The sequence below is a fragment of the Musa acuminata genome, chromosome BXJ1-7, assembly GCF_036884655.1.
Source record: "Musa acuminata AAA Group cultivar baxijiao chromosome BXJ1-7, Cavendish_Baxijiao_AAA, whole genome shotgun sequence".
Taxonomy (NCBI): domain Eukaryota; kingdom Viridiplantae; phylum Streptophyta; class Magnoliopsida; order Zingiberales; family Musaceae; genus Musa; species Musa acuminata.
In genome coordinates, this window is record NC_088333.1 from 4,347,812 (window position 1) to 4,373,845 (window position 26,034).

The 26,034-nt window shown below is 39.0% G+C and overlaps 5 protein-coding genes and 1 pseudogene across 6 annotated transcripts; 2 read left to right on the plus strand and 4 right to left on the minus strand.

The window, feature by feature from the left end:
* Window positions 1-1,778: 1,778 nt before the first annotated feature.
* On the plus strand, window positions 1,779-2,974 carry LOC135678342 (uncharacterized). The gene is made up of 3 exons (XM_065191037.1): window positions 1,779-2,219; window positions 2,316-2,375; window positions 2,450-2,974. The coding sequence occupies exons 1-3, from the start codon at window positions 1,842-1,844 to the stop codon at window positions 2,591-2,593; spliced, it is 582 nt and encodes a 193-aa protein (XP_065047109.1). The 5' UTR covers window positions 1,779-1,841; the 3' UTR covers window positions 2,594-2,974.
* A 125-nt stretch (window positions 2,975-3,099) lies between these two features.
* On the minus strand, window positions 3,100-9,898 carry LOC135678341 (translocon-associated protein subunit alpha-like). The gene is made up of 9 exons (XM_065191035.1): window positions 9,769-9,898; window positions 9,506-9,652; window positions 8,142-8,303; window positions 7,988-8,038; window positions 6,892-6,980; window positions 5,396-5,473; window positions 4,990-5,193; window positions 3,554-3,625; window positions 3,100-3,373 (listed from the first exon to the last, which is right to left on the minus strand). Exons 1-9 carry the CDS (start codon window positions 9,881-9,883, stop codon window positions 3,323-3,325), a joined length of 969 nt encoding a protein of 322 aa, XP_065047107.1. The 5' UTR covers window positions 9,884-9,898; the 3' UTR covers window positions 3,100-3,322.
* Window positions 9,899-10,176: 278 nt separating this feature from the next.
* On the minus strand, window positions 10,177-11,023 carry LOC103990530 (FCS-Like Zinc finger 1). The gene is made up of 2 exons (XM_009409705.3): window positions 10,765-11,023; window positions 10,177-10,669 (listed from the first exon to the last, which is right to left on the minus strand). Exons 1-2 carry the CDS (start codon window positions 10,875-10,877, stop codon window positions 10,489-10,491), a joined length of 294 nt encoding a protein of 97 aa, XP_009407980.1. The 5' UTR covers window positions 10,878-11,023; the 3' UTR covers window positions 10,177-10,488.
* Window positions 11,024-15,369: 4,346 nt separating this feature from the next.
* On the minus strand, window positions 15,370-18,484 carry LOC103990528 (uncharacterized). 2 transcript variants are annotated; one of them, XM_009409704.3, is made up of 3 exons: window positions 17,756-18,484; window positions 16,936-17,027; window positions 15,370-16,183 (listed from the first exon to the last, which is right to left on the minus strand). In XM_009409704.3, exons 2-3 carry the CDS (start codon window positions 16,976-16,978, stop codon window positions 15,594-15,596), a joined length of 633 nt encoding a protein of 210 aa, XP_009407979.2. In that variant the 5' UTR covers window positions 16,979-17,027; window positions 17,756-18,484; the 3' UTR covers window positions 15,370-15,593. The 2 variants fall into 2 exon arrangements, with proteins under 2 accessions (XP_009407979.2, XP_009407978.2); XM_009409703.3 differs by lacking the exon at window positions 16,936-17,027 and having other exon boundaries at window positions 17,756-18,452.
* Window positions 18,485-18,904: 420 nt separating this feature from the next.
* LOC135680099 (protein GRAVITROPIC IN THE LIGHT 1-like) lies at window positions 18,905-20,383 on the minus strand (annotated as a pseudogene).
* A 100-nt stretch (window positions 20,384-20,483) lies between these two features.
* Window positions 20,484-24,782, plus strand: LOC135678343 (MYB-like transcription factor ODO1). The gene is made up of 2 exons (XM_065191038.1): window positions 20,484-23,707; window positions 24,034-24,782. The coding sequence occupies exons 1-2, from the start codon at window positions 23,391-23,393 to the stop codon at window positions 24,524-24,526; spliced, it is 810 nt and encodes a 269-aa protein (XP_065047110.1). The 5' UTR covers window positions 20,484-23,390; the 3' UTR covers window positions 24,527-24,782.
* Window positions 24,783-26,034: the final 1,252 nt, after the last annotated feature.

A 26,034-nucleotide genomic window follows, 5' to 3' on the forward strand; every position in this document is an offset into this window, starting at 1 on the left:
TTATTATATTTTATAAAATAATAAAAAATATGATAGGGTCGATGATACTTTTAATCACAGTGAATAAATTTATTTGATTTAGTTCAAATTGTATAACACCAATAAGATTAATTTTGGAAAAAATGGAAATCTGTTGGTTTTTAACGCAGCTATAACACAATTAGAATTAAAAAAAAAAAAAAACCAGTTTCGAGGTTTAACCAACGGCTTTTCGATACAAATGGACTCAAATCTTACAGATGTTTTAATCTCAACTAATCTGGACTATGATCAAGAATAATTACAATTTACATCAATATTGTGAGAATAATCGTATCAAGAAGAAACACAATATGTTTAGCAAGAACAACTCATGGATCAGGCAAAACCATTCCCCGAATTCAAATTCTAGAACAAGAATAAGGTTGAAATCTATACCTTGAATCAAGCGGAGAGGCACAGATTAAAATTTTCTAGATATAAATCTATTCAAAATTGAGATTTCCAACTACATTTTATAATAAAATGAGGAGTTAGTAAGCTATCTCGTGTAAGAACTGCATCGATTTTTTGAATCAGATGACTCCAAACTACCCATTTCACTCTTCAGAAAAAGCCAAACGAGTGAGAAGTAGACTATCATTTTCAATCAAATTATCTTTAATGAATCTTACTATAATTTAATTTGATCGATAATCATAATTAAAAATTAATTAAATCTATATTATATATTATTTAATTAGATAACGATACAATCTAACATTTATATCTCTCAAAAATTACTACTGCAAGATCGAGGGCGAAGTTGTGTATATCTAATGAACATTATCCTTTCATACCCACTTTTGTTGTAATGATTTGTAATATTTTAATTTTGAAAAACCAGTCATTTATTTAGTGTGATAGAAAGTACATCCATGCCTCGAAGGAAGAATTGGTCATCATCTTTCTCTCAAGTTTAGCCAAATAAAAAGGTGAAACTTGCAACTTGATATATTGTTTTTTCATAGATCATTGCTCATAACTCTTTGGACTGGATAATAGTTATTTGTAATAGACAAAATGGTATGATTCGTCAGTGACAGTGCATAATTAGTTTCACTTTTGAAAGAAAGTATATTTTATTATTTAGGTTGACGTAATTAGAAGAAATTATCATTAATAATTGGGTTTCATTGTGCATTAGAAGGGAGATACGTGGCAGTCGCTCATACGCCGACGTTGCTCCCTAGATTCTGACCGCCCCTTTCCCGGCACACCTGGACTTGGCCCGCCCCACGTCAGGCCCGCTAACCCGGAGTCGAAGGATTCGGGATGCGCATCCGACCCGAAATCATCATTTGCTGCGCCGGAATGTTCTCCTTACCCATTTTTTCGTTATCGAGACGAATTCAGATGTGGGTAGATGGATGCATGATACCTAACACGTGACGTGATTTCATTGATCAATATCCCATTATAACCCGCCCTTATTTTCTTCCTTTCGCTTCTTCCGTCTTTTATCTTATGTTATCATAGCAACGTTCGGAAAGTATTTTCATACAGTCGAGCATTATCTTCTGATATGAGCAAGGAGTCGATCTTACAAGCAAAGCCTTATCCTGTATGCACGTAAGGATATTTCCACAATCACTAAAAAAAACCCTATGTTACGCGCAAGTATATGATATAATAAACTAAATAAAAAATCAGATCGATAATACTGATTATGTAGGTTAATGTAATTTTAAAATATAATAAAATATTCCTTTATAACCCGCCCTTGTTTCCTTTCTTCCACTCTTTCCGCAGCAGCGTCGTCTCTCTCCTCGTCTGCGCGACTCGCCCATCCGATCGCCGCCTCAATCTGGGAAGAAGAAGACATGGACGAAGGGACGTCGAAGCCGCGGTTGTGCCTGACGGAGAAGGAACAGCTTGCGGCTCGCAAATTGAGCAGGCTCTCGCAGATGCTCCTCCAGTTGCAACACCGCCGCTGCCGCCGCACCACCTACGTCTTCCCCGAATACCTTCGCTGGGGCGAGTGGCGGAGCCGCTCCATCCCTGACGGTCCACCCTCTTCCGTCCCTCCTCCTCCGCCACCTCTACCTCCGATCATTGTCCCTCCGCAGGGCCGGGCCTCAGACGGCGGCCAGAGGAAGTTAAGCAACCCCTTGAGGGCGGGGAGCGGCGGCAAGGACGACGCCATGCCGAGCTCGTCGGCGGCACTGCCTGCGGTCAATCGGGTCAACAAGCGACCCGAGGTAAGAAAAGCAAAAAATAAAACAATCTCGAGTCCATCGAATCTTGCTTTGCGATGCGTGACGTTTCCTTGATGTGCGTATGTGGATCCGAAACAGTCGGTGCTGAATCACCGCCGAGAATTCGCGTCGCTCGACGACGGAGCTCATCTCAAGAGAGTAATTCCTTCCTCTTTGGCTCACCGGTTTCGGTCATCTTCTTGTTTTCAGTCTTCTTATTTGCATTGGATCAGAATATCGAGGAGCATAGCAATCAATTGAGAGCAAGGAATTATGTTCTCAGACAAGTGGAGGAGGTGATGTTTTCTTTCTTTTTGGTTTCTTTTTGGGTCCTTTTTTCCCATTTACTTGAAATCTTTGCGGGACCGATCTTGTAGCAAAAACTTGTCATCGCGGCGAAGGTTTGGCCGGCTGCCGCCATTGGATGTAGTCCAACACGGAACCGCCACCGCCGGCGCCAGCGTCAACCACCCGGGTTGGCCCTAATCCCCGCGGATCCCAAGCTCGCATTCTTTCCGTTGGAAAATCACCAGGAACTGGACGGCCAGTGCGCCACGGAACGGGCGCCAAGCTCCCGGGCCATGCTGGATCTGAACGCGCCACCGAAGACGGAGGAGGAGACAGAGGAAGAGGGAGAGGATCAGGTGTCGGCGGCAGCGGCGGGACGAGAGAAGAGCGTGTAGAAAACAGAAACGAATACGGTGGTGCGGACACGGCGGTTCGTTATGTAGATTACATGCCCTAATCGTAAGCATTATTGTTATAGTGATAATAACGGTATTTTTGTTATCACTATCTATCAAGAAGAAACACAATCTGTTTAGCAAGAACAAACCATGGATCAGGCAAAACCATTCCCCGAATTCAAATTCTAGAACAAGAATAAGGTTGAAATCTATACCTTGAATCAAGCGGAGAGGCACAGATTAAAATTTTCTAGATATAAATCTATTCAAAATTGAGATTTCCAACTACATTTTATAATAAAATGAAGAGTTAGTAAGCTATCTCGTGTAAGAACTGCATAGATTTTTTGAATCAGATGACTACAAACTATCCATTTCACTCTTCAGAAAAAGCCAAACGAGTGAGAAGTAGACTATCATTTACTTCTTTTTCTTAGACTTGCTTGACAATGACTGAGCATACGCAGTACCCTGAGCACAACAAAAAACAGTGTAATAATCTAGAATCTTAAGAGTCAACTAATCCAAGTTATAAGCAATTGATTGACAAGAGTAGTGAGCCAGAATCAACTTATTAGATGTCAAAAAATTATGAAGTAAAAGATGAGAACATTAACAACCATCCTTTGGATGCAGCAAATTAATATTTACCTCCAACCACTCATCCATGTTGGCATCTGTGGTTCCAGTACCTACTTCCACCTTAGGAGATCTCTTTGTTTTCTGGGTTAAAAAATCACACAAACAAACATGGTTAGCATATAACAGCATGAACATGATAAAATAGCTTTGTATGGCAAAACGTAAACTTGCATCTGCAAACTAGATTTTAAGTTTAAAAGGTCAACAGGAAATTTCGTAAAGACGTCTTGTATATACCAAACAAGTAATCCATTTATTTTAAAACATAATAAATAGGGAACAACAGGCGGCCTGGTGCTCAGGAGAGGGCCAACTTCTAGAAAGAAAAGGTATTTACATATTCTTTCTTTGATGTACCTAAACACCAGATTTGATCTCATTTTACTTTTATCCATTGGGGTTCTTGTCATGAATTAGGAAATAGTTGTCACTTGCAAAGCGCATGCAGGTACTGAATTGAAAGCAACTTCCGGGTCATGCAAGGAGAAGTGGCATCGTGTATATTATTGTGTACTTGATTAGAAGCAGAATGAGTTACTCCTTGTAACTCTTGCATCCAGGATTTGTGCACATGCCTATAAATCTTGTACCAGTCATGCATGATTGACAAACCTTTGAATTCGCAAAGGCATTGGAAGCAATCGGTCAATTCAACCATATCTAAAGAAGGATCATTTACATATGATATCCGTTGATTGATCTGATTGATTCCTACCTTATCTACTTAGATCCCGACATCATCTCATCTTAATTTTACCCCCTGTTTCTAACTTCCGTTAGTTGTTTTGACATATTCTGACCTCATCCACTGTTTAAATCACAATACTATCCCCTAGTTTACGAGTAAATGCAACTGTTTAAGACAATTTTTATATATACACAAGTGGATATTTATGCAGGAAGCAGATTTTCCAAGTGGAAATGTATAAAGGTTCAGATGTTGTGGATCAGGAGGAAATTTGAAACTTTGCAGAGGTATACTTGCAACTGCTTCAATTCTCATGTATTTTTGTATGAAAAGATGCTCGAAAGATGCAATTTACCAGCATGAATTGCTTAATCAATAAACTCGATTAAGAAATTAAGGTTAGCAAAAAAATGATCAAATGGTTGAAGTACCTTTGAAAACTGTTGAATTTGACCATATGCCCACAATCCCAAAAAGCCAATGAGAGCAACCCCAAGGGTCAGATATTTATATATACACAAGTGGATATTTATGCAGGAAGCAGATTTTCCAAGTGGAAATGTATAAAGGTTCAGATGTTGTGGATCAGGAGGAAATTTGAAACTTTGCAGAGGTATACTTGCAACTGCTTCAATTCTCATGTATTTTTGTATGAAAAGATGCTCGAAAGATGCAATTTAGCAGCATGAATTGCCTGATCAATAAACTCGATTAAGAAATTAAGGTTAGCAAAAAAATGATCAAATGGTTGAAGTACCTTTGAAAACTGTTGAATTTGACCATATGCCCACAATCCCAAAAAGCCAATGAGAGCAACCCCAAGGGTCACAAGAAAGACTGACTCAATGCTTAGAAAACCTCCAGCTTCAACAACTTCAACAGTACCATTATAGAAAATGCTCTGATATGGTTGCTGATCAATCTCATAGACTATTGTTCCCACTAGATCAAAAGAGCCAGGCTGCACAGAAAATGAAGTTTATAGGTTTCCACGATAATAAGAAACATCCAAGTGCATGATTATGTATAAATCTCTCAATTAAGTGTAAAGATTCAGATAAGAGAAATATACATATAGAGATAGGAGAAAAATAATGGCTCATAAAATACATGTATCAGCATGGAACTACAAAGACTCTCAGTCGCATATTTGTGGCACTCACCTGCAAGTATTTGCTGACAGCAAATACATACGGGAAAGTAGCTTGAGCAGAAACAGGCACTGATGCATTATAGAATTCCTGCATATAGAAATTAGTAGGAAGACTTAATATCACTGTTGGAATATCAAATCAAAGACCAAACACAACAGATTTGACGCATGCAAAATTTACATGCATTTAGGGAAGGAGATGGCAACAGAAGACTACATAACAGTTCCAAGTAAAAAAAGATCAATCATTTAATCACAGGAGAAAAGAATGCTGTGAAAGAGCAGCACAAGAAGCATGCCCCTGACAAACCGTTAGACATCAACAAGGTGAGCTGATATCCATTACTCTGTTAATATAGTAGCTGACTATGAGACCAGTAGAGAGTTTCTTACCAAACTTCACCAACCCCAATTAAAGAAAATTTGGGAAATGTGTTATATTAAAAACTAAATGTGTTTCCTGGAATTATACCACCAACTATACATTCCAATTAAAGTGGATCACTTATGATTTTAAAAACTAAAGAATTAATAATATAAACTAAACTATCAGAAAATTTAGTTATCTTTTTCTTCTCTGTTATTTTTCATAATCAGAACATGTAAAACAAGTGTCTTTATAATCTGCATATAATTCTTCAGAAACTATAATTATCAATATCAGTCAACAGCATGAGAGTTCTCGTAAACCAATAAGAAAATCAGTACACACTACACACTATAGTTCTGAGGACTGTTTCACTTGAATTAATGATGACATTTTGCATAAAAAAGATTAATTTAATCGTTGTAGGCCAGTAAATCGACCAAAATTACTCAAACCAAATTTTATAAGGATTATTGCTAATTATGTTCATTAGAAGACATTACCCCTGTGTGGATGTTTCATTCCGTAGTTATACTTTTTCATAGAAATGCAAATAAAGTTGAGTGACATATGAAACCATCAACTAATCACCTAGGTAAAAAAAAAATTTCATCCAGACAATATGAGTAGAAATAGCAGAATGACATGACTGTTTCATACACAAGTTCACCTAGACTCTAGTTCTGTTTTTCTGTAGCTATGCATGGATCACAACAAAAATTGCCAGCCTATTGAAGCTAACTATTAAGTACCTACAGAACATTAGCCATATAGTGATCCAATGGCAGTGATAACTTGTTCCACAATGATCAGATACTTTTTGTCCACCATCCAGTTGATTTATATTCCCCCTTACAGTCAACATTCAGAGGTACAGAACACCTATTATGAATCAAATAAAACTGTACAATAACACAGCTTGTGCCACTTCTTCAAGCTATTAATGAAGAAGCCAAAAAAATAAGTTCCAGGTAACTTGAGATAAGAAAATAGACGTCAATGCATGAAAGTAAAGCACAGTTCTCAAACACCGTGCACATCATAAGCTGCAGCCAAGCACCGGTAACACAAGAAGGGAATGTATGCGATGCCCATTGTAGAGCAACTAAATCATAAATGGCATCTAAATGGAAACACACCTGCAGTGTAAGATTCTGAACAAACATATGATGATCAAATGGAAGATGAAGGCTAGCACGTATAGCAACCACTTCTAAAGTTGATTCACCTGCAATTTTCCAGATGATGGCATTCAGTTAGAAGCAAATATAACAGCAGACAATTCGTTAAGACGGGAAGCTTAGTGCAAGAGGCTCCCACTAATGTAAGGTCTGGGGAACCCCAGTATGCAACCCTACCTCCACATAGTGATGATTTTAATAAAAATCAACTGAATTACCACACAACAAATTCAAGACAACAACTTACCAAAATGAGCAGGTAGACAGCAGACTGTGGAGCAACGAGAAATGATAAGGTTAATGCCTAAAGGTAGAATATGCCTATAGTTTGCAGAGCAGATTCATTGTTTTATGTGTACACTTGGACAGTGAAAAAATAAGATTATTACCATGAATAAAAATAACAAACTTATCACATGACCATACAGCAAAGGCGTCAGCTTCCACAAACCTATTTCCACACGTAACCTCATATAGCTAAATATAGCTAATCTAAACAACTCAAAGAAGAAGAATAAACTGAATATGAGGTCAGCTAATAATAAAAAACCAATAATATACAGATCCTACGGCTCTTTCCCAGTTTAGCCCAAAAAACATGAAGAAAGGGAAGGACAACTTAGTTCCTGATTCTGCTGCCTCATCTAGTGTAGTCTCAAGATTTTAGTCATCATTATTTCAAGAAGCAACTTAAGAATGTTCAACAGTGCAACAACTTGAACATTCAGTTACTGCATATATTGGCCATGACAACATGTACTTGGAACAGAGACTACCAGGAAACCAAAATTTTATGAGGTACAAACATAAATCTGTCAAGATAGACTCCCAACAACTCAGAGAACATCTATTTATCACCTCAAATGTGGGGGTGATAGCAACAACTTTTTGATAGTCCTAAATACTAATATAGCTGGATCTGAATGTGTTGAGTTTGTAGTACATAAGGAGTACACAACAATAGTAAGATAAACAAAAAGATCAGACATGGGATAGAAATGCAAAAAAGAAGTGCTGAATTAGATTCAAATTTTAAAAGGCCATAGGAAAGAACCCTCATTATGTAAGCCAACCAGTAGCTCAGTTTCTTCTCCTGCTGGTACTACTGCATGGACGAAAGATAGTCAAGGAGTTATGTTCGCATCCTACAACAAAAACTATAAGTTCCCATCTGAAATGATTTGTTCATTCCCAGAAGTAGTACATACATCTAGCAGCATTCTTTGGAAACACACAGACAGTATCTATGCCAGGAGCTGGACCCAGAGTTCCATCACCAAAAACTTGGGTATCATCACCAACAATGCCAAGATTGCTTCCTTCAATAACTTCTGTCGCAGCAACATCCTCATCCGACTGACATCTCGCAACTGCCAGAAGTCAGAGTCAATAGATAGTCGACAAAGGAATATCGTAGACACATCCAACAATAGATAGTCAACAAAGGCTTCAAGAGAAATTTTTATAATAACTTTCTTTCAAGTAGAAGCTTTTGAGTCACGGAGTTAACTGCCATATTATCATGTACCTTAGCTGATAAAAAATTAGTGACAAAGAGGGAAGAATATGTCTTAAGAGGAACTATGACAATTATCTAAATTTCACCCACTGATTTAGTTTGGAACCAAAAGATTATAAGCAACTGCTCTGTTGTAATCCTACATAAACTGATAAACAATTAATATAGAATAAGAGGGAAGTGCACCTACTGATTAAGTTTGGATGTTGCTGCATTCTAAAAGATTTCAAGATATCCCAAGCCTAGAATAGATTTCACATTTTTATTTTTTTCAATTTCATGGACGAAATGCTTAATCATCAGTTCACAGCATCCCTTTGGTCATTGCAAGCCCTAAAGATCTCTGCGAAAGGAATTTTATGCTGGCCGAGAAACCTTGGTGAGAGCCAGGTAGCCGAATATTCAGAAATGTTTCTAAAGAAAGATATGTTATAGATAGATCAGCTCAAATCGAGGTTAAACAGTGGTGTAGCTTTTCATAGTGTCAATTCTTGTCGTTGTCGCCAAATTTGACCGTCTATCCTTTTTCTTTTCCTGTCAATTCTTTTTCCGTATTCTAATTCGTTGAATATTTCTCATTCTCTTTTTCTTATATCCATTCCATTTTGCCCACCATTTTTTCCTTTACAAAAGAAAAAAAAATTTCCCCGAAACTCAACAAGAAAATACCAACACAACGTTCAGTTGTGCATAGCAAATTTTCAAACAACAAGTTAGATAATTCATCCAATGACGCAAGCTTTTAAACCTAGCACGGCTGCCATTCGATGGCAAACAACCTGTTCTACCGATCCTTCAAACAAAACGATAATTCTCACCAACTGGGGTAAATCCTGCAGATCTAGAAAATCCATGAGTGCAAACCAACTAAAAATTCAAAAAAAGAGAAGAAACAGGGAGAAAAAGAAAACCACACACACGAAAACAAACGAAATGGACACAGATAGCGTCCCTTCGTCAGCTGAATGGCACGAACACCGCCCATCAACTAGTTCAAACACATCACAAATAGAAGAGAGCGAGCAGCTTGATGGGGGGAAACGAAGTGTATACCTTGGACGATCGGAGACGCGAACAGGAGAAGCGCGATTAGGAGAGAGAAAACCCTAATCGCCATGGCGATCCAGGAAGCTGACCGCGACGGCTCAAGAACGACGACTCGAGAAAGCAGAGACGGGAGTGACTCGATCCGAGAGAGAACTACACAAAAGTAGCTCCCGTTTAGGATCCTCTCCAACCACAGCTCTACGCGAACTGCTCCAATTCTAACATCTCAGCCGTCCGTAGGCATTGATTTAACCGACATCTACCGTTACCTGCTTTCGATTTGAACAGTGCGATCTGATCCGTACGATCGCTGAGGTAAGTAGAGCCTGGCACCGCTGAGCAACACGTGGCCCTGCGAGGCCTATCCGAAATGACGGCCGTCATAAATGTTACAAACGCTACATATATCGGGGACGTGTAAAACGGCGTTACTCGGCTGTTACTGAGCCTACCACGATAGAACAATAGAGCTTGAAATCCGATGACAGTATAAATTAGAACTATAGAACTTAATGATCATATGCTATTATTCATTGTGAAATGAGTGAGAATTGTCTGCATGGAGATCTCTAATGTAGAGATTTAAGTTTCCGCGGTGTGATGGAAAGCTGGAATACTTAAAGACTTCCAATGGCGAGTTCTTGGAAGGTTATCGACAATATCCATACTCGAAGAAGTCAAACAAGCCGACGATTTGTCCTTCTTATTATCCTTTCAAGCAAGATTTGACAGAAGAAAACTGGGGAAGGGCAAAATCTTGCACATATGGATACCAAAATCTACATCTCTTCTTCTGTACATCGAGCAAGAAATCCTCTCATCTTTCGTATTCTCCTGCTCTTAGCCTCTCTCTCTCCCTCTCTCTCTCTCTTTCCCAGGGTTTCTTTGTTTGGATTCTGTCGTTCAGCAAGCTTCTCGCAGAACTACGTACTGAAACTTGAATCCGAGGAGGAGGAAGTTGTTGCCATCGTCTGGTAATTAAGGTTGTATTAGCCGGCAACAACGGCAGCAGCGTCGGCCTTGAAGCTTTTCTTGTCGCAGTTGGAAGGGATGGTCAAGCTCGGCTTGCCCTTCATGGCGAACGACTGCTTCTTGGACTCGTTCTCCAGAGCTTCATCCATGTCCATCTGCTCCCACCGGCACTCCTTGCTGCAAAAGGGAGTGTCCCCTCTGCAACACACATCAAATCGATCCATTCCCATCGGTCGCCGAGCTCTAAGCAGTTTCGAACGGAGAGCAAAAGAAGCGATTAACCCACGACAAACCTGTACATGAAGACGTCTTTGTTCTCGGCGATGGGCTTCTTGCAGAGGTAGCAGGAGCCCAAGAAGTGGTGGCGCCGGGCCTCGTGGACGGAGAAGAACCTCGGAGACGGCATGCTTGCTCAGTAGTACTGTGTTTAGCTTCCACTCGACCTGTATCTTAGTTGGTCTCCGATGGCGGAGAGAGCTTGTTGGGGTGTGCGATGGAGGTGGGGAGGATATTAATGGGTAGCCGGGGACCTGAATAGGAGGTGGAGGAGAAGGAAACCGTGGGTGGAAACCGGTGGCAGCGCAAGTGAATCCATTGGCTGCGAGAACACCTTGTTTTTAGTGATTCGATTCCAGGGAGGACAAATACATATAATATAGGGGAAAATGGTGCAAGTGATACTCTAAATATTTCCTAAAACTGCACGATTCCCATGTGTGTCTGTCCTACAGCTAAAGCGACTAGATTGACTGAGATCAACCTTGATACGGTGGGTTATCATAATTATAGTCATCACTGTATCACTTTCTTTAGGGATGATTGTGATCCCGTCATATCAAGTGCAGTTTACTGAACTTGACTTGAGATCACGAACAAGAATAACGCTTCCGATTATTGAACTCTGTGGAACCTTTTTCTTCCCAATTAAATTACGGTATTTGATTTCTTATTATTTTTAATTAAATATATTTTGATTTTTCTTACTAATCGATGGATATGGATATAGTTTTATCACGCAATTCTGAGGAGTCATTCGGATCGAAGAATACCATCAGCGCAATGCTGTAAGAGTACCCCTTTCGGTGACGTGGAGATAAAGACACTCGTTGCTTCGCTGGCCAATGGCCATTCTATTCGTTCCTTCCCTCCCATTCAACTATGGATTTGGTGGCACGGGTTTTGAAGTCAGTGCAACACTTGGATGAGAAAGGACATCTGACGCAGCATGAGGTGGACCGATAGGGAAGAGATGTCTCCATGAACTGAACCAGCGGCGGAGTTGGGAAGGACAACGGCAGCCCCGAGGTGTGTCCAACTCTATATAATCTATGCTGACATACATATACAGATGATATAGGGACAAAAACAAAGACATGAACATGTTACCATGGCCATGGGGTTAGGGGCAGAAAATAGTATCTAGTATGCAATCAAGATTCCACAAATTTTAAGAGGAGATTCTTGCAATCACATCATAAAAATGTTATAAATGGTTGAGGGAAATGACAAGCTTCACATGTTCTACTCTATCTGCAGCATATAAAATCCACTAGTTTAAAGCTATTCATTGTGGCAATTGCTACTGCAACTCACATCTCCTAAAGAAGACTACATCATCCTACTGGACTGCATAAAGAGCAAATTAACAGTAACTACACCAGGAAAAAAAGTTTAGTTTTCTTGGTGAATTTGGTTAAATAATAGCGAGCACAATGTTTCTGACAATTGCTACTGCAACTCAGATCTCCTAAAGAAGACTACATCATCCTACTGGACTGCATAAAAGAGCAAATTAACAGGAACTGCACCAGGAAAAAAGTTTAATTTTCTGGGATGAATTTGGTTAAATAATAGTGAGCACAATGTTTGTGTCACATACAAACCTGTTTGGAATTCTTTTGTTTCTATCACCAATTCTTCAGTGTTGTTTTCCTCACAAAAACACTTGGGTTCCTTTTTTATTCATTGCAACCTTTCTCCTGATAAAGCATCATCCATATGGTACAAATGATGGTGTCTTCCATATGAACAGAAGATGACAAAGAGTGGCTAAAGTATCAGGTGCCAATTATCGCAACAGATCAAAGCATCTGAAACTTCAGATTATAACAACTAAGAGTGGGGGGGCTTGTTCTCCACAGGTGGAAACCAAGTTCCAACAGAAGTTTGCAGAAACATTTATTGAGCTTGAAAATTCACACAGCTGGAGAAAAAGGGAAACCACCATTGGTATGGTGAACACCGTAGCTTTGTATCTCTTCTCAACTTGTTCTGGCTCTGTTTGCTTCCATCGTGGCTCTATCCAGCTGTCGGAGCCTCTCGCCCTCACGGCACAGGTATTCTTGTAACTTCTCCTGCAAGTTCCATGACAAGATCACCTCATTCACAACCTCATTCGAAATTAAAACTAGTTGAGAAGGATCTGTTGCGATAAAGAAAATCTATGAATCAAAAGATTACCTAGACATGCACATACAAAAACCTAAAAATATGTTGTTAATTCGTCAGCCAGAAGATGCTAAGGTTCATCAGTAATGAGACATCACGGATTGACCAAAAGTGTCCATTCAATTGGCCGGACATCATATAAGCCGGTCCAGTTCAGCTCTCATTAACAGGGAGGACCGATGTACGCGCCCTTGCCCTTGTAAGCAAAAAGATTGTTTCTATGACTCAAATCCATGGCACGACAGCATGATGATATCTCTCCAAACAAGAAGATCGGTATACTTTGTAAGTCCACTAATTAGCTAAACACAAGGGATTTGCATGACTGAAGATCCTGGAAGAGAATTATTCCCGTTCCCTGTAACCTAAACTTATGTCCAAAGAATTTGAAACCACATGACACATATCGACTGCGACAAGGCATGGGAATGGTAAAGAAGAAGAAAGAGTTGGCGAAGGTCAATCCATCTCTTTGTTTCTTCTATATGCTCAGTGAATGAACATACCAATGAGGTTGTTGTTGCCACAAGAAGACAGATTGAGCTCCCCTTCCCCAACCCACTCTCCCATTTTGAGTCTCCAAATGAACCACAAGGACCTAAAATCATAAGAATATAAAGGGGATCTTGTGATCACACCAACAAGGTATTTTACACGCCAATCGCACATTTCCACATGATTAGCTTAACAAAAATCTTAAAAGATCAACAAAAATCTCATTAGATCCCCCCCAAAGGCTCTCTTGTTGTCGACGCTACAGGAATTAATTGAAAGAAGAATCTATGGCGCAACGTGATAGCAACACATTACAATAGTTCGTGAGAAGACATCGATCGCCCAATAATATACAAAGGGGGACCGAAAAACTATCTTCATGGATCGGATTCATTAGGTGTCCAAATCATAACACAAACTTCAATGAAAAGAACAGGGAAAAGAACATATTATAGGCGGCTAAAAGGGGAGCAAGAAAATGATCAGAACAAACCTTGACGCCGAAGAGAAAGATCCCGGCGAGGCCGGCGGTGCCGACGCCTCCACATATCACCACTGTGGACGACAGCAAAGACCACGGCCGGTAGATCATCTTCTCGCCTCCTCTTCTGCTCCTCGTCGATCGGACCTCCACTGTGTCTTATTTTAGGGTTTCGTATTAGTACAGAATATATTGGGCCGGACCAAACTAAGCTAAGCCCATCCCACATGACATGTTTCTCAGCCCATCGTCGTCATCATTTTCATCATCTAATTTTAATATGTGATATAAAAATTAAAAGCTAAGCAAATTCGAATTACTCATCCACAAATTTCATTTGATTCGAAGATTTTTCTTTCATATATTTATATTTAATCCGCATTTGGTTGCCCTCTTAAATCGGATATTAATGATCCAAATTCACACGTGTGCTACTTTCACCCAAATTAAAATATAATTTAAAAAATTAAAAGAATTTTGTATTACCATCAAATATATATATATATATATATATATATATATATATACATATATATATATATACATATATATATATATACATATATATATATATACATATATATATATATATATGTAATTTTCATAGAAAATCCTCATATTTTTTGTATTTTTCAATTGGTACTCTCTTTTTTGCTTTTTTTTTAATAATGCCTCTAATTTGAAAAAAAAAAAAAAAACCCAAAGTGTCCCTCAAATTTTTTTTATTATTACAGTGTTTTGGTTTGTTATAGTATTTTAGTCACCACAAACAAAAATATTATAAAATCTACTTGAAAACACTATAAATAAGTCAAATAAAATCAAAACACACTAGAAATCATTTGATATATTATAATATAATTAAAATATGTATTTATAATAGTTTAGAAACAACATACCTAAATAGAAATTAAAAATTAAATTATTATAATATTTTGATTATCACAATAAAAATATTGTAAAACATGCTCAAAAACATCATAAATGATCCAAATAGACTCTAAACCTTAATTGAATCAACAACATGCATAATGGTATATGAACAATGACAACCAAAGTGATATAATATGATATCAATTACAATGTTTTTCAATAATATTTATAGTGTTTTTAATACCTCAATAAAAATACTATAAACATCATTGAAAAACACTATAAATGAGTTAAATGAAATCACTGCAATATTTTCAAACTGATAAAAATACGATCAAGAAAATTTGATGGAAAAAATTTTTAGGGATATTTTGGATATTTTTAAATTAGAGACACTGTTTGAAAAATAAAATGTAAAATGAGAGGTTTCGATTGGAAAATACCAAAATATGAGATAAGCTAAGGCTATGTGTACAAAGCACCCTTTCTTTGTATAAGAATAAATCACAAGGAAATCAGCAAACTAGTTTGGATGAGTGAATTTAGCTTTGTAAACCATTGAAGGAACACAGCAACCATATAAAGCACAACAGTCCACAAGTAAGAAAATATGGATGAAAATTAGAAGCATCAGAAGATGTAAAATTCCACAACTCATCACCTTAAGCAGATGATTTTTGGAAAGAAAATTGCCCACCTCAGTGTTCAACCTGTGTTTCCTCGTTGCAATTGAGCACAAGGATAGTACAGAAGAAGATAAATAGACAGCCAAGATCTGCCTGGGAATTCATGGAGTTGTCTCTCAAAAAGTAGCTGCCAAGAAACTCAACCAAACACTAAAACTAATTGCACAAGTAAGCAGCATATGGAGGAAAGTAATGTGTTGTGTGCTGGCAAAAGGCTGGTGCCGACATTACATGGCACATCTCCTCCACTGAAGCAACCTCTTCTTTGCTTGATTCCTGTTCCACCTTCAAGAACAAATGTGGAGCTGGTGGCGTTCCCGCTGCTGAACAAGATGCACCATAGAAATGGCCCATGGTGTCCTCTGACATATCCTACTCCAACCTCATGATGTTCTTTGCTGTGAATAACAGAGAGCGATTTCTTGGTTGGGACAAGAACTGTGGAGAAGGCTTGTTCTGGATTTAGATGGCTCCAGTAGCATCCAACAAGCTGGCCAGATATAGTGTCGATGGTAGGTAGCTCTACCCCACAGTTGGGAGCATAGACCTCGGTGATGTCAATTTCTGCAGGCTGGCAGGCAAGCGTATTGTTGCTAGTGCAGTTTTGAGTGCATTCCAGCAAGAATTGCAAGGCCATGCATCCCAGTCCTGGACTGTCGTAGAGTTTCGGTAACTTGGTTGCCGTTCGATTCTTGTTTACGAAGTCGACAATCTCATTTGCAGGATTTCCTGGAATCACATCGCATTAGGTGAATATGGTATCAGAGTATACAAGAAATTCAATAATTCTGTGATTGAAAACCGAGCATAATATGATTTTAGCACAGCATGAAACTTTATTCTGATCTCTATTACTTGTGAAGACACAGCATTTACATGCATCCTGTACATTCTTCCTCGAATCAGCAGAAAACAAAAGAATATCGAGAGCAAATTTTTCAGAAAGGAAAATAAAACAAGAAGAAATAGAATGCCTGAAGAGATTATATAGAGAGATTTCCAAAGGGAAATAACTTTATTTACTACCTAAAAAGAGTACAAGCAGCCACAGAAATACAGGGTGTTAACCGATAAGATAAATTAAATATCAAAGAACATGAAATGCTGATGCACACAGTGTGGTTGGTCTATATCATGGTTGAGCTTTTAGGAAAATTTGACTTGTGTTTGTCACATCATGGTCTAATATGATTGCTCATATGATCACTGTGCAGAAAAGGCAGAGAGGGGAAGAAACAAGGAATCTGTTGAATGAAATCCCGGCCTCCTGGATTCTAAATTATCTCCAATCAGTTCTGAACATCGTGAGGGACAACTGAAACACACGAGTGAATTTATGATTCCACATTTGTCAAGTAAATCATGAAATACATCGAAGTAAATTCTGAAACACAACAGATTGAAAGAAATACTTCAGTGAAGTAACACTGCTGTTTTGTTGGCTTCCCTACATCTTGATACACAACAATCAGAAAACTGACCATGTATCTCTCTGTTTTTGCACATCACCAATGGTTTCTTCATCTTGATATCAAAATGATTTGTCCAGACATGGAGCAAAATGTAGATTTTCCTTGTAGGAGATAAAAGTGAAGGTGTTAGTAACCCAATATTTACTTCTCCCGAAAGGAAATGGGCATCATATCATGGCTGCCCCTCGATTTTAAATGGGATTCCATCACATTAACATGAATCAACTCACTGTTAAAAATAATTCACAGCACAGGAATATCAAGAATTCTGGAAACCAAAGATGGAAAATATTTCTTCTCTCTCTCTCTCTCTCTCTCTCTCTCTCTCTCTCTCTCACACACACACACACACACACACACAGAAAAGAAAAGGATGGAGAATAATGAAGGATATGTGATCAGTTGCTCTGAAATCACAGAACAGGTGGGTAAATGTTGCAGGTTACGAGAATCATGAAGATCTTTTTTCCCCTTATGATTAGGAGAAACATGAAGAGTTGCATTTAGTTCCATTTTATATATGCTTTCCCCAACCACAAAACTCTTCCTACAACAGATGGAAAGGGACAGAAGATTTGCTGCAAATTTTTCATCATGAGCAATCAAACAACAAACTACGAATTTGGTCACTTGGAATGCCAGTGGAATGTAACTACATACATTTCCAAGAATCTACTCATCCCATTTTATGCATAAGGCATCTACAATGTGAATGACAACATAGCTGGAGGCTCCTTTATATGAATGCCGCAAAGCACAATATAAGACAGATAGATGTATATTAATGAATACAAAGAGAGAAAAACAAAAAGGAAGAAGTAGATCTTACCTTTATTTTCAGCCCAGACAACTGCAACAAGAACTGTGAGACAAAAAATGTAGAAATTGCAGGAGCAGTTCTTCCACATTGAGAACACCAGCAACCCACACCACAACCACAGCTGAAAACCTCACATAAGATCAGTTTCCTGAGCAAATATACCTGGGAAGAGAACCTTGTTAAGCTCTGCTGGCCTTGGTGGCTTTGTTTCTTCTGGGACAGGAGTCTGTGGGATGAAGAGGCACAGTGTTGGTGCTGAGCTGAACTGGGGTCTCTTTGTGGAGGGGCACTTCTCGATGCTGTAGTGATGGGAAATGAGTGCAAGCTTCAGCTGGACTCTTTTTCCCGAGAATTGAGGGCAATGGTACCATCGAAGGTGGCAGATTAAACTAGGTAATAATACAGATTGGTCCACAGAAGGCAGGTCAGAGGAAAAGGAGTTGGTGGGTGGACCAAAATCACAGGTTGATGCTTTGATGGGGTGGCTAAAACTTTACTTTCTGTCCTTCACAGCTTTTTGCTTCAGGCCAGCAAATTATTCAGCTCAGTTAACAGTAAATAAATCACTGTGGATTGCTTGACCCAATAAAATTGCAATACACTTGCAATTGAAAGTGTTTGAGAGGAGATAGATTTGATGTATATTATGATCACATCCAACTCTAACATTTTCTTTTTGCCAATTCTAAAGATTAACTACAATCAGATTCATCACTGCTTCTAAAGCCAATCTTTTGATCACAGCATTTGGAAGGATGTGACTACTGATGTGCTAAGGTTTGTCAATCCAATTCAATTGCTCCATGCTTTATTTTAGATAACTGCAAGACAACAAAAATCAGAACATGCATTTTAGATGGCAGACTAAACAATCAAATTTGAAGTAGCAAATCAGAAACAAAATTTAGGTTGGAGCATGATAACCAAGTTTACTTAGAAACACCATTTTATGTTGTCATGTTAGGTTAGTGTTTATTTTTTGTTATAATATCATCATGAAACTTATTTAATATTGAATATATAAATAAAATGTTGATTAATATCTTGATGCAAATACTAATAAACACTAACATGGAAATCATTATATTTAGATATCATGCTTGGAAGATGAAAATATACTAATAAAAATTGCCATATTCTCTGTTTTGAGAGATCCAATTCAACACTAATCAAGTTGCCATTCATTCTCAGATGTAAACTTCTTAAACATTTATTTTTGGAGGTTTGACCCATGTGTTTTCACATAGACATCAGACACAAGGAAAAACTTTTAAATTGATGGCTTCATTTGGATTTACAGATAGATTGAATTCTTCAGCAACATGACACAATGGTTTCCAGAACAACCAGCAGCAGCATCACTAGTCTTCCTACACATCAAATCATGGACTGAGCTCATTCAGGATACTTCACACTGTCCCCAGTCACAAAACCTGGCATAACCATGAGCCCCACACCTCAGGGTTTTGGTCTGATGCATCTATGGCTGCATTTTTCACCACACTTTCCATACAATCATCTGTGAATTCAGTGCCTTTGATCACCTGGAAAACTTCAGCTGCAGGATGGAAAGAGTGTGCAAGCCTCTGCAGTAGCCAGATGGATCTTGGTCAGCCTCAGGAAAGCCTGGTAGAAGTGTGTTCTTGGGTGCTCACCACTCACCACAACCAAATTCCCAAAGACACAACCTTCCACCTCCGGATGAATGATCAACCAGTACTTGCTCCTACTAGATTGTCTGAAATGTGAATCAGGGTTTTGGCTCACCATGTCCATTGGATCCATCGCTCCACCAGCCAGAAACTGATCGAAGAAGACCTCAGTAGAGAACACACAATCTTCAATTTTGACACACAAGCATTCTTCTTAAAACCCACTGAAAATTTTTTGGCATATGTATGACTCGAATGCATACTTCTTATGAGACCATCTTCCATACACAACTGCAGGTTCAACTGAGTTTGATGCTGCATCCAAATCCCACCTTGCCGCTTGCAGCATGCAAATCAGTAGCTTTGTTGATGGATTTTTAAGCTAAGCATGCTGCAGAAGAGAAAACATCTGGGCTTGATTCGGTTGAGAAGAAGCAGAGTTCCGAGACATGTCGATCTTTTGACAGCATGCCTCGCCGCTTCAGTTTCTTCTCAAGCTTCAGCTTCTTCTCTGCCAATGCCGAATCTCACCTTCCCTACTCTGAATCTGGGACTGAAACTTCTTCACCATGACTTCGTACGTCTTTATCAAGCTCTCTTGCTGTTGGATCTCTGCAACTTAACATGAACCATGGGGTGATGAAATTGTTGCTCTGGGATTGTTATGCTGGTACATGTGCTCGAGTTCTAAGAGCTTCGTAAGTTCAGCAATGACAAGTTTATCCGCAAACTAGATCTTCTCCGGGTCGTAAGGAGCATGGGATTCCTTGCTGGTTAACGAAGAGAGGAAGGGAAAAAGGCAGGGAACAGCAGAGTACGGCTCCTGCCTTCCCTTGCAGGAGGTGATCCACCAAATCCGGCTAAACCTGCACCCTTTTGGTCCCGGATGAAGAAGGCTACGTATGTGATCGAACGCCAGCACGGCTCGGCTTTCGACAACCTCAAGCGGTCGAGCGTGTTCGACCCGATTCGATGGATATTTCATATGACAAGCGGATCGGGTAAACGGGTATGCTCAAAAAAACCCGACCCGCTTCCGTCCCCAATTTGAATCGAGAGAAGAACGGTGTGGACGCGGTGCGGGAATCCGATGGGGAGCGCAGGGGTTCCATAATTCCACGGCGGGGCATCGCTAGCCTCCCGGTTCGCAAACCGACGCGGAGCCCTGCCGTCTTCTTCTGCATTATGGTGTCGGCTTTCTTGAGGCGCAGTTGATGCTGTCGGTAGCGCGCCCAAATTATGGTTCGGTTGGTTCTTTTCCTTCGATAAAATTCGAATTCTTTGATGTATTTATCGGTTTAATTGATATCAAGATTGCTTATTGAGGTACTTAATTTTCAATTCCCCCTCTTGTCACAGCAGATTTGTGGGGGCATTTGTATTGATCAGTGTTTGTGAATGATTTGTTCTCCTAATGGCTTAAATGGGTTGGATTAATTAGGTAAATTCCTGCTTTAGAAATCAGTAGTAGTAGAAGTAGTTATTGTCTATTCGTGAAGTGTTCTGATACGATTTGAATCTTATCTGTTAGTAGCAGTAATAGTTGTCTGTTCACGAGTACTGTTTTCTTAGTTGCCAAAGTTTTATAGCGTAAAAAAGAAGCCTTCCTCCAAGAAAATTACTGCTCAGATGGATTTCACAGATCAAATCTTTATTATGCATCACATATGGTTGATTGATGAGTCATAAACATACTCAGGACTGATGATATTGTTTGATGCATTGTACGTCTTGATTTGAGTTTATTGGACATGTTAGAAGAGGAAAACAATCTGATTCATGAGATTAGAATTACATCATGGACTCATAGTCCACCTTGCTGTCATTGTTCTTTTAGATTAATTGATGCCTATCCAAAGCATGATCGAAACTGATTAATCATTCTAGCTGGTTAAGTTATGCATCCGATTGCATGACCAAGGATTGTCACCAAGTAAGCTCTACTGTCCCTTTGGCTTATATTTTTTTTGCTGTGAACCAATTCACACTCCACTATATTAAGTGAGGAATACGGTGGTAATAGAATCTAGTTAGTATCTTGATCAATAATATGACATATGCCAGCATATTTAACTTGCCCTTCATTTTGCAGTCAGGTTATCTCCTTGTCATCTCTAATTGCACAGTCTTGTACATACATTTGGTGCCTGCATCTAAGCAATCTGATGCCATAACAAAACTTTACGGGTTAGAAATAACTGCCTTATGTAAAATCAGAATGGTAGTGGTTAGTGTTATTGCTTTCCCTCTAAGGAATGTACACGTAATGACACCACAAACTTCTGTGCTCGGTAGCATAGCTGGAGATGATGAATTATACTTGTCTGCATTTCTTGGAATTATTGTCTTCTTTTTTGGGGGGAAAGAATAATATCAATATGTTTTGTTCTTCATTCTATAATTGCATGCATTAGACTAGTTTCATGTGGAAATTGACTCGATCTTGATTGATAAACAAAATTTCACATTCAATGTTGCAATTTGTGCCCTCGAAGCACCGGCAACCATCTGAGGTGATGGTTGGTGAGGTTGGGCACATGCATCTATCTTATGCTTCATTCAGAATGCCTTCTTGGAGAGTATGATCTGCAGCTCCACAAGTCATTCAATCCTACCTACTAAGATACCACAATGCTATGCATCTTTTATTTTAACAGCTTAATCTTCTGATATTTGAGGTTCCTCTGTGTTATTTTTTGAAGTCACTGACATCGGGTATATTTCTTCCATGAAAATGATGCATTTTAGGTGTGTTCTTGAACATTGATCTTTCCATGTATTGGTCCTTTTTGTTATTTGTATAAAAATCACTCATATTTGTTGTTTGTTTTTTAATCCTTAGTTTAGTGTGTACTAATCCTTCCGTCTATTCATATTTACTTGAAATTACTTGTACATCCATCATTTTATATTCATGTGGGAGAATGATATAATTCCAAATGGTTCTACATTTTTATCCTCGTCCAGTTATCTTTCATTTATGTAATCATTCATCTCCCGAAACCTCAATAAACCTCCAAATGAAAGTTTTAAAGGCAACAAAAATTTCTCTTTTGAAATCACATCCCAAAGGACATAAAGCTTAAAAGAAATGATGTTAATTATTCTCATATTAAAAAAAAAAAAAAAAAGTCAAGGACTGTATGATCTCCTGCAGTTTATACATCAGTCTAGATTTGGAAACTTTGTAAGATCAGCACTAGATTTCTTGTAAAATCTTAGGAAATAAGGTCTGGAGGAAGAATGAAGAAATTTTGTCAAGGTTTCTATGGAGTACATGGATTCTTAGATCTTAGTGAGATTTGGCACCTGCTTAAGTAAGAATTGCATAGAGTTAAATCAAGAAACTATCATTCTTTGTGAAAATTGTGTACATTGACCCTTTTCAGGTTCTGTATTTATGGATGCTCATGCATTAGACAGTCCTTTTCTATCTTCTCATATTTTTGTGGGAATTATGGAGAGTGAAACTCCAAATATAAGAGCCAACTAAAGCTAAGCAGTCTCTTCACTGAGAGAGATGTAAGAAATTAGGGAATTCAGACCTTTAGAGTCTTCCAGAGAGCCATCGTGCATTTTAGAATCAGAAATCTGGAAACCCACATTATGTAGGATCAACCAATATATATTTCCTGAGTTCCATGACATTGTATCTGATGTGCTACTCAACATGCTTGTTCGCTGATCTGTGGTGCGTGGTAGCCTCGACGCAATGCTTACGCATGTTCTTATGAGGCATTAGGTGAGATCCCTCCTTTCACTACGTGGGGGATGACGACATTGGTGATGAAATGTTGAAGTAAGATCGCGATCGAGAGCTTCTCCTGTAGAATGGAGGAGTTTGAGGCTTCGAAGTCCTTCAGGTTAGCATATCGGCAGCCGTCACTGTCACACCAGAGCAGAGGCAACACCGGTCAGATTGTTGCAGTTGCCGGGCTGCTTTCAATGGGGATGGCTTGTATGCATGGAGAGGAAGGTGGCAGGCGCTTTAAATGCAAGATGTGTGGTGGATGGGGGAGGGTAGTTCCGGAGCTTTTGACGAGGGAATGGGGCGACGGCCGTGCTGCGACAAGCTCGGAGTGAAGAAGGGCCCGTGGTCGGCGGAGGAGGACAACAAGCTCATCAACTTTATCCTCGCCAACGGCCATTGCTGCTGGCGCGCGGTCCCCAAGCTCGCGGGGCTGCTGCGGTGCGGCAAGAGCTGCCGGCTCCGGTGGACGAACTACCTGCGGCCGGACCTTAAGAGGGGGCTGCTCAGCGAGGCGGAGGAGCGGCTGGTCATCGACTTCCATGCCCGCTTGGGGAACAGGTACTCTCTCCTCTTCTTCACAAGTGGTCTGAAGTCGTCGTAGTTGATTGCATGGAACAAGCAAGACACACACAGCACGCGTAGTTGCCCTGCTTAATTAGATAGGAAACATGGATTGGAAATGCTCGAACAACGAATCTATTGTGTCGATGAAAGAATCTATGATACCTGTGTCCATATTATTCAGATTGACTAATTCTGATACTAGAGAATATACTTTCTCATGTACATTAATTCTGAAATCTCACGTAGTGGGATCAAATTGAAAACAAGAAGTTCATCGGAAGGGAGAGATGTTTTATGATGTTGTCATTTCTCTTTTTCAGGTGGTCTAAGATCGCTGCAATGTTACCGGGAAGAACAGACAACGAGATCAAGAACCTGTGGAACACTCACATCAAGAAGAAGCTTCTCAAGATGGGCATCGATCCCGTCACTCATCGTCCGCTCCATCGGCAGGCGAGCCCCGAGGCCTCGCCGTCCACCGTGACCACGGACAAGTCCGACGACCAGTTACAGTCACAAGGAAACGAAGGCCAAATACCGTCCTCGGACAACAGGAGCCCAGCGGAAGCAAGCTCCATCGATGGCGGCACGGACCCTTTGATGAGCTGCCTGTGGGAAGACAGCACGCCGGTGCTTTTGGATGAACTGTGGCAGCTCTCGAGTGACGACGATGGCAACAACTACGGCAGCGTCATTGCCGGACGAATGCCGTGGGAGGAAGAAGGAAGCTCCGAGTGGCTGCTGGACATCCAGGACTTGGAGAATTTGGATGGAGAGAGATCCATCAGCGCACAAGGCTACCCGAGAAGGTAGACGACGAAGCACAACAAGTGTACTGTCACAACTGTGGATTACCTATCGATCCGTAGTAAGCTTGGTTGGGGAAGCAAGGATGGATTCCTCGATTCCTGCAAAGTAGAAGCTGGATCTCCATGAAGCCTTCCTTCACCCTATGTTTCTTCTTTTCTTCCCTCTTTACGTGCAAGAAGAATCATGTACATAAAATCGTGACTCTTTTGTTAATAATTTGATTAATGAATAAATACATATGTGGCTAATTATATGTGCATCATAGATAATATTTCATTATCAGACCGATGTAAAAGCTTATTTTATAAGTTTTATTTATTTTATAATGTCAGACTATTCTGGTAAACTTCACCAATACTAAAGCTGTGAACTGACTTACTTCTTTTTTAATATATTTCGGTATGTACAGTATAAATATTAAAATTATGATAATCATAAATTAAAGTTTAGATTTGTATAATCTATGAGCGTAATGTGAGTGATATCGATCTAGAAAAAAAATTAGATTCGTCTTCCCCTGTATAATATTGATTTAGAAGAAGAATTAAACTCATCTTCGTATTTTTTTCTCTTTTTAAATATTTATAATTTTTTATCTATTTATAGACAAGAAAAAGTTCCTCATCATCTTTTAAAGAATTTGATCATAAATAAACTTTCATTTTATTGATTGATAATTATATAAAAAATAAAAAAATAAAAAAAAGCTATTTAATCTGATTAGTATGTTTTTATGTGTTCCTCTCAACTAATTCCAGGCAAGAGAATCTTTGTTGAACTGCTCATCAAGCAGAGGTGGATCACCATCAACAATGGTAATGGAGTGTAACAAGCAACTCTGGAATTGCTTGCACGTGCGAAACACTTCTACTCTCAAAGGACAGCAACAAGAAGCCAAGAGCAAGTAAGCAGCCAGGAAAAAGTTCTGCATTAGGTCATCTGTCACTGAACTTTCAGGTTTGGTGGAAGCACATCAGTTTCAGAAGGAAGATACAGATAGAACAAGTCTGGTTGTTGAATCCTATGTGATATTTGATTTGATGAATCACCCAAGAAGTCAAAATAAAATGATTTGCAATTATTTTAGAAAGATGTGTACTCTTCTCCTCCCAGCATTTGAAGTTCAAAGTCATGTAAGAGCAATTCTTTTTTCCAAAATTGTTGATCTTACATATGAATACTAATTAACCTAATATATATAATTATGATTATTAATAATGTATATATCACACCCTTTTAGCCATGATCTTTTAAGACACCAGTTCTCAGGAGACTTTTCTGATATGTCTTAGAAAGAAGGAAGCAAGAACAAAATAATAATAATAATAAAGTCATGATCTTAGGAAAATGATATGCATACATATTTTTCTATACCAAAAATAAAATAAAGGGATACTAATGTCAGAATGATTCAATGCTTATCCTGTAGACTGACCTCCTGTATATTGATAAAAAGTACTAGCAAACAAAGAATAATATTATCTTTCTACCAGCAGACTTTGTGAGCCAGA

What these genes read in the sequence shown, in the direction of transcription:
- LOC135678342 (XM_065191037.1), top strand. Translation starts at nt 1,842, where the DNA reads ATGGACGAAGGGACGTCGAAGCCGCGGTTGTGCCTGACGGAGAAGGAA. An exon ending in GGGTCAACAAGCGACCCGAG is followed by an intron (nt 2,220 to 2,315) that starts GTAAGAAAAGCA and finishes GATCCGAAACAG; the next exon opens with TCGGTGCTGAATCACCGCCG. An exon ending in ACGGAGCTCATCTCAAGAGA is followed by an intron (nt 2,376 to 2,449) that starts GTAATTCCTTCC and finishes GCATTGGATCAG; the next exon opens with AATATCGAGGAGCATAGCAA.
- LOC135678341 (XM_065191035.1), bottom strand. Translation starts at nt 9,883, where the DNA reads ATGACGGCCGTCATTTCGGATAGGCCTCGCAGGGCCACGTGTTGCTCA. An exon ending in CGCGTCTCCGATCGTCCAAG is followed by an intron (nt 8,304 to 9,505) that starts GTATACACTTCG and finishes GACTTCTGGCAG; the next exon opens with TTGCGAGATGTCAGTCGGAT. An exon ending in AAATTCAACAGTTTTCAAAG is followed by an intron (nt 3,626 to 4,989) that starts GTACTTCAACCA and finishes TTTTTAACCCAG; the next exon opens with AAAACAAAGAGATCTCCTAA.
- LOC103990530 (XM_009409705.3), bottom strand. Translation starts at nt 10,877, where the DNA reads ATGCCGTCTCCGAGGTTCTTCTCCGTCCACGAGGCCCGGCGCCACCAC. An exon ending in AAAGACGTCTTCATGTACAG is followed by an intron (nt 10,670 to 10,764) that starts GTTTGTCGTGGG and finishes TGTGTGTTGCAG; the next exon opens with AGGGGACACTCCCTTTTGCA.
- LOC103990528 (XM_009409703.3), bottom strand. Translation starts at nt 17,834, where the DNA reads ATGTGGAAGAACTGCTCCTGCAATTTCTACATTTTTTGTCTCACAGTT. An exon ending in TGTCTGGGCTGAAAATAAAG is followed by an intron (nt 16,184 to 17,755) that starts GTAAGATCTACT and finishes ATGTGATTCCAG; the next exon opens with GAAATCCTGCAAATGAGATT.
- LOC135678343 (XM_065191038.1), top strand. Translation starts at nt 23,391, where the DNA reads ATGCAAGATGTGTGGTGGATGGGGGAGGGTAGTTCCGGAGCTTTTGAC. An exon ending in CATGCCCGCTTGGGGAACAG is followed by an intron (nt 23,708 to 24,033) that starts GTACTCTCTCCT and finishes TCTCTTTTTCAG; the next exon opens with GTGGTCTAAGATCGCTGCAA.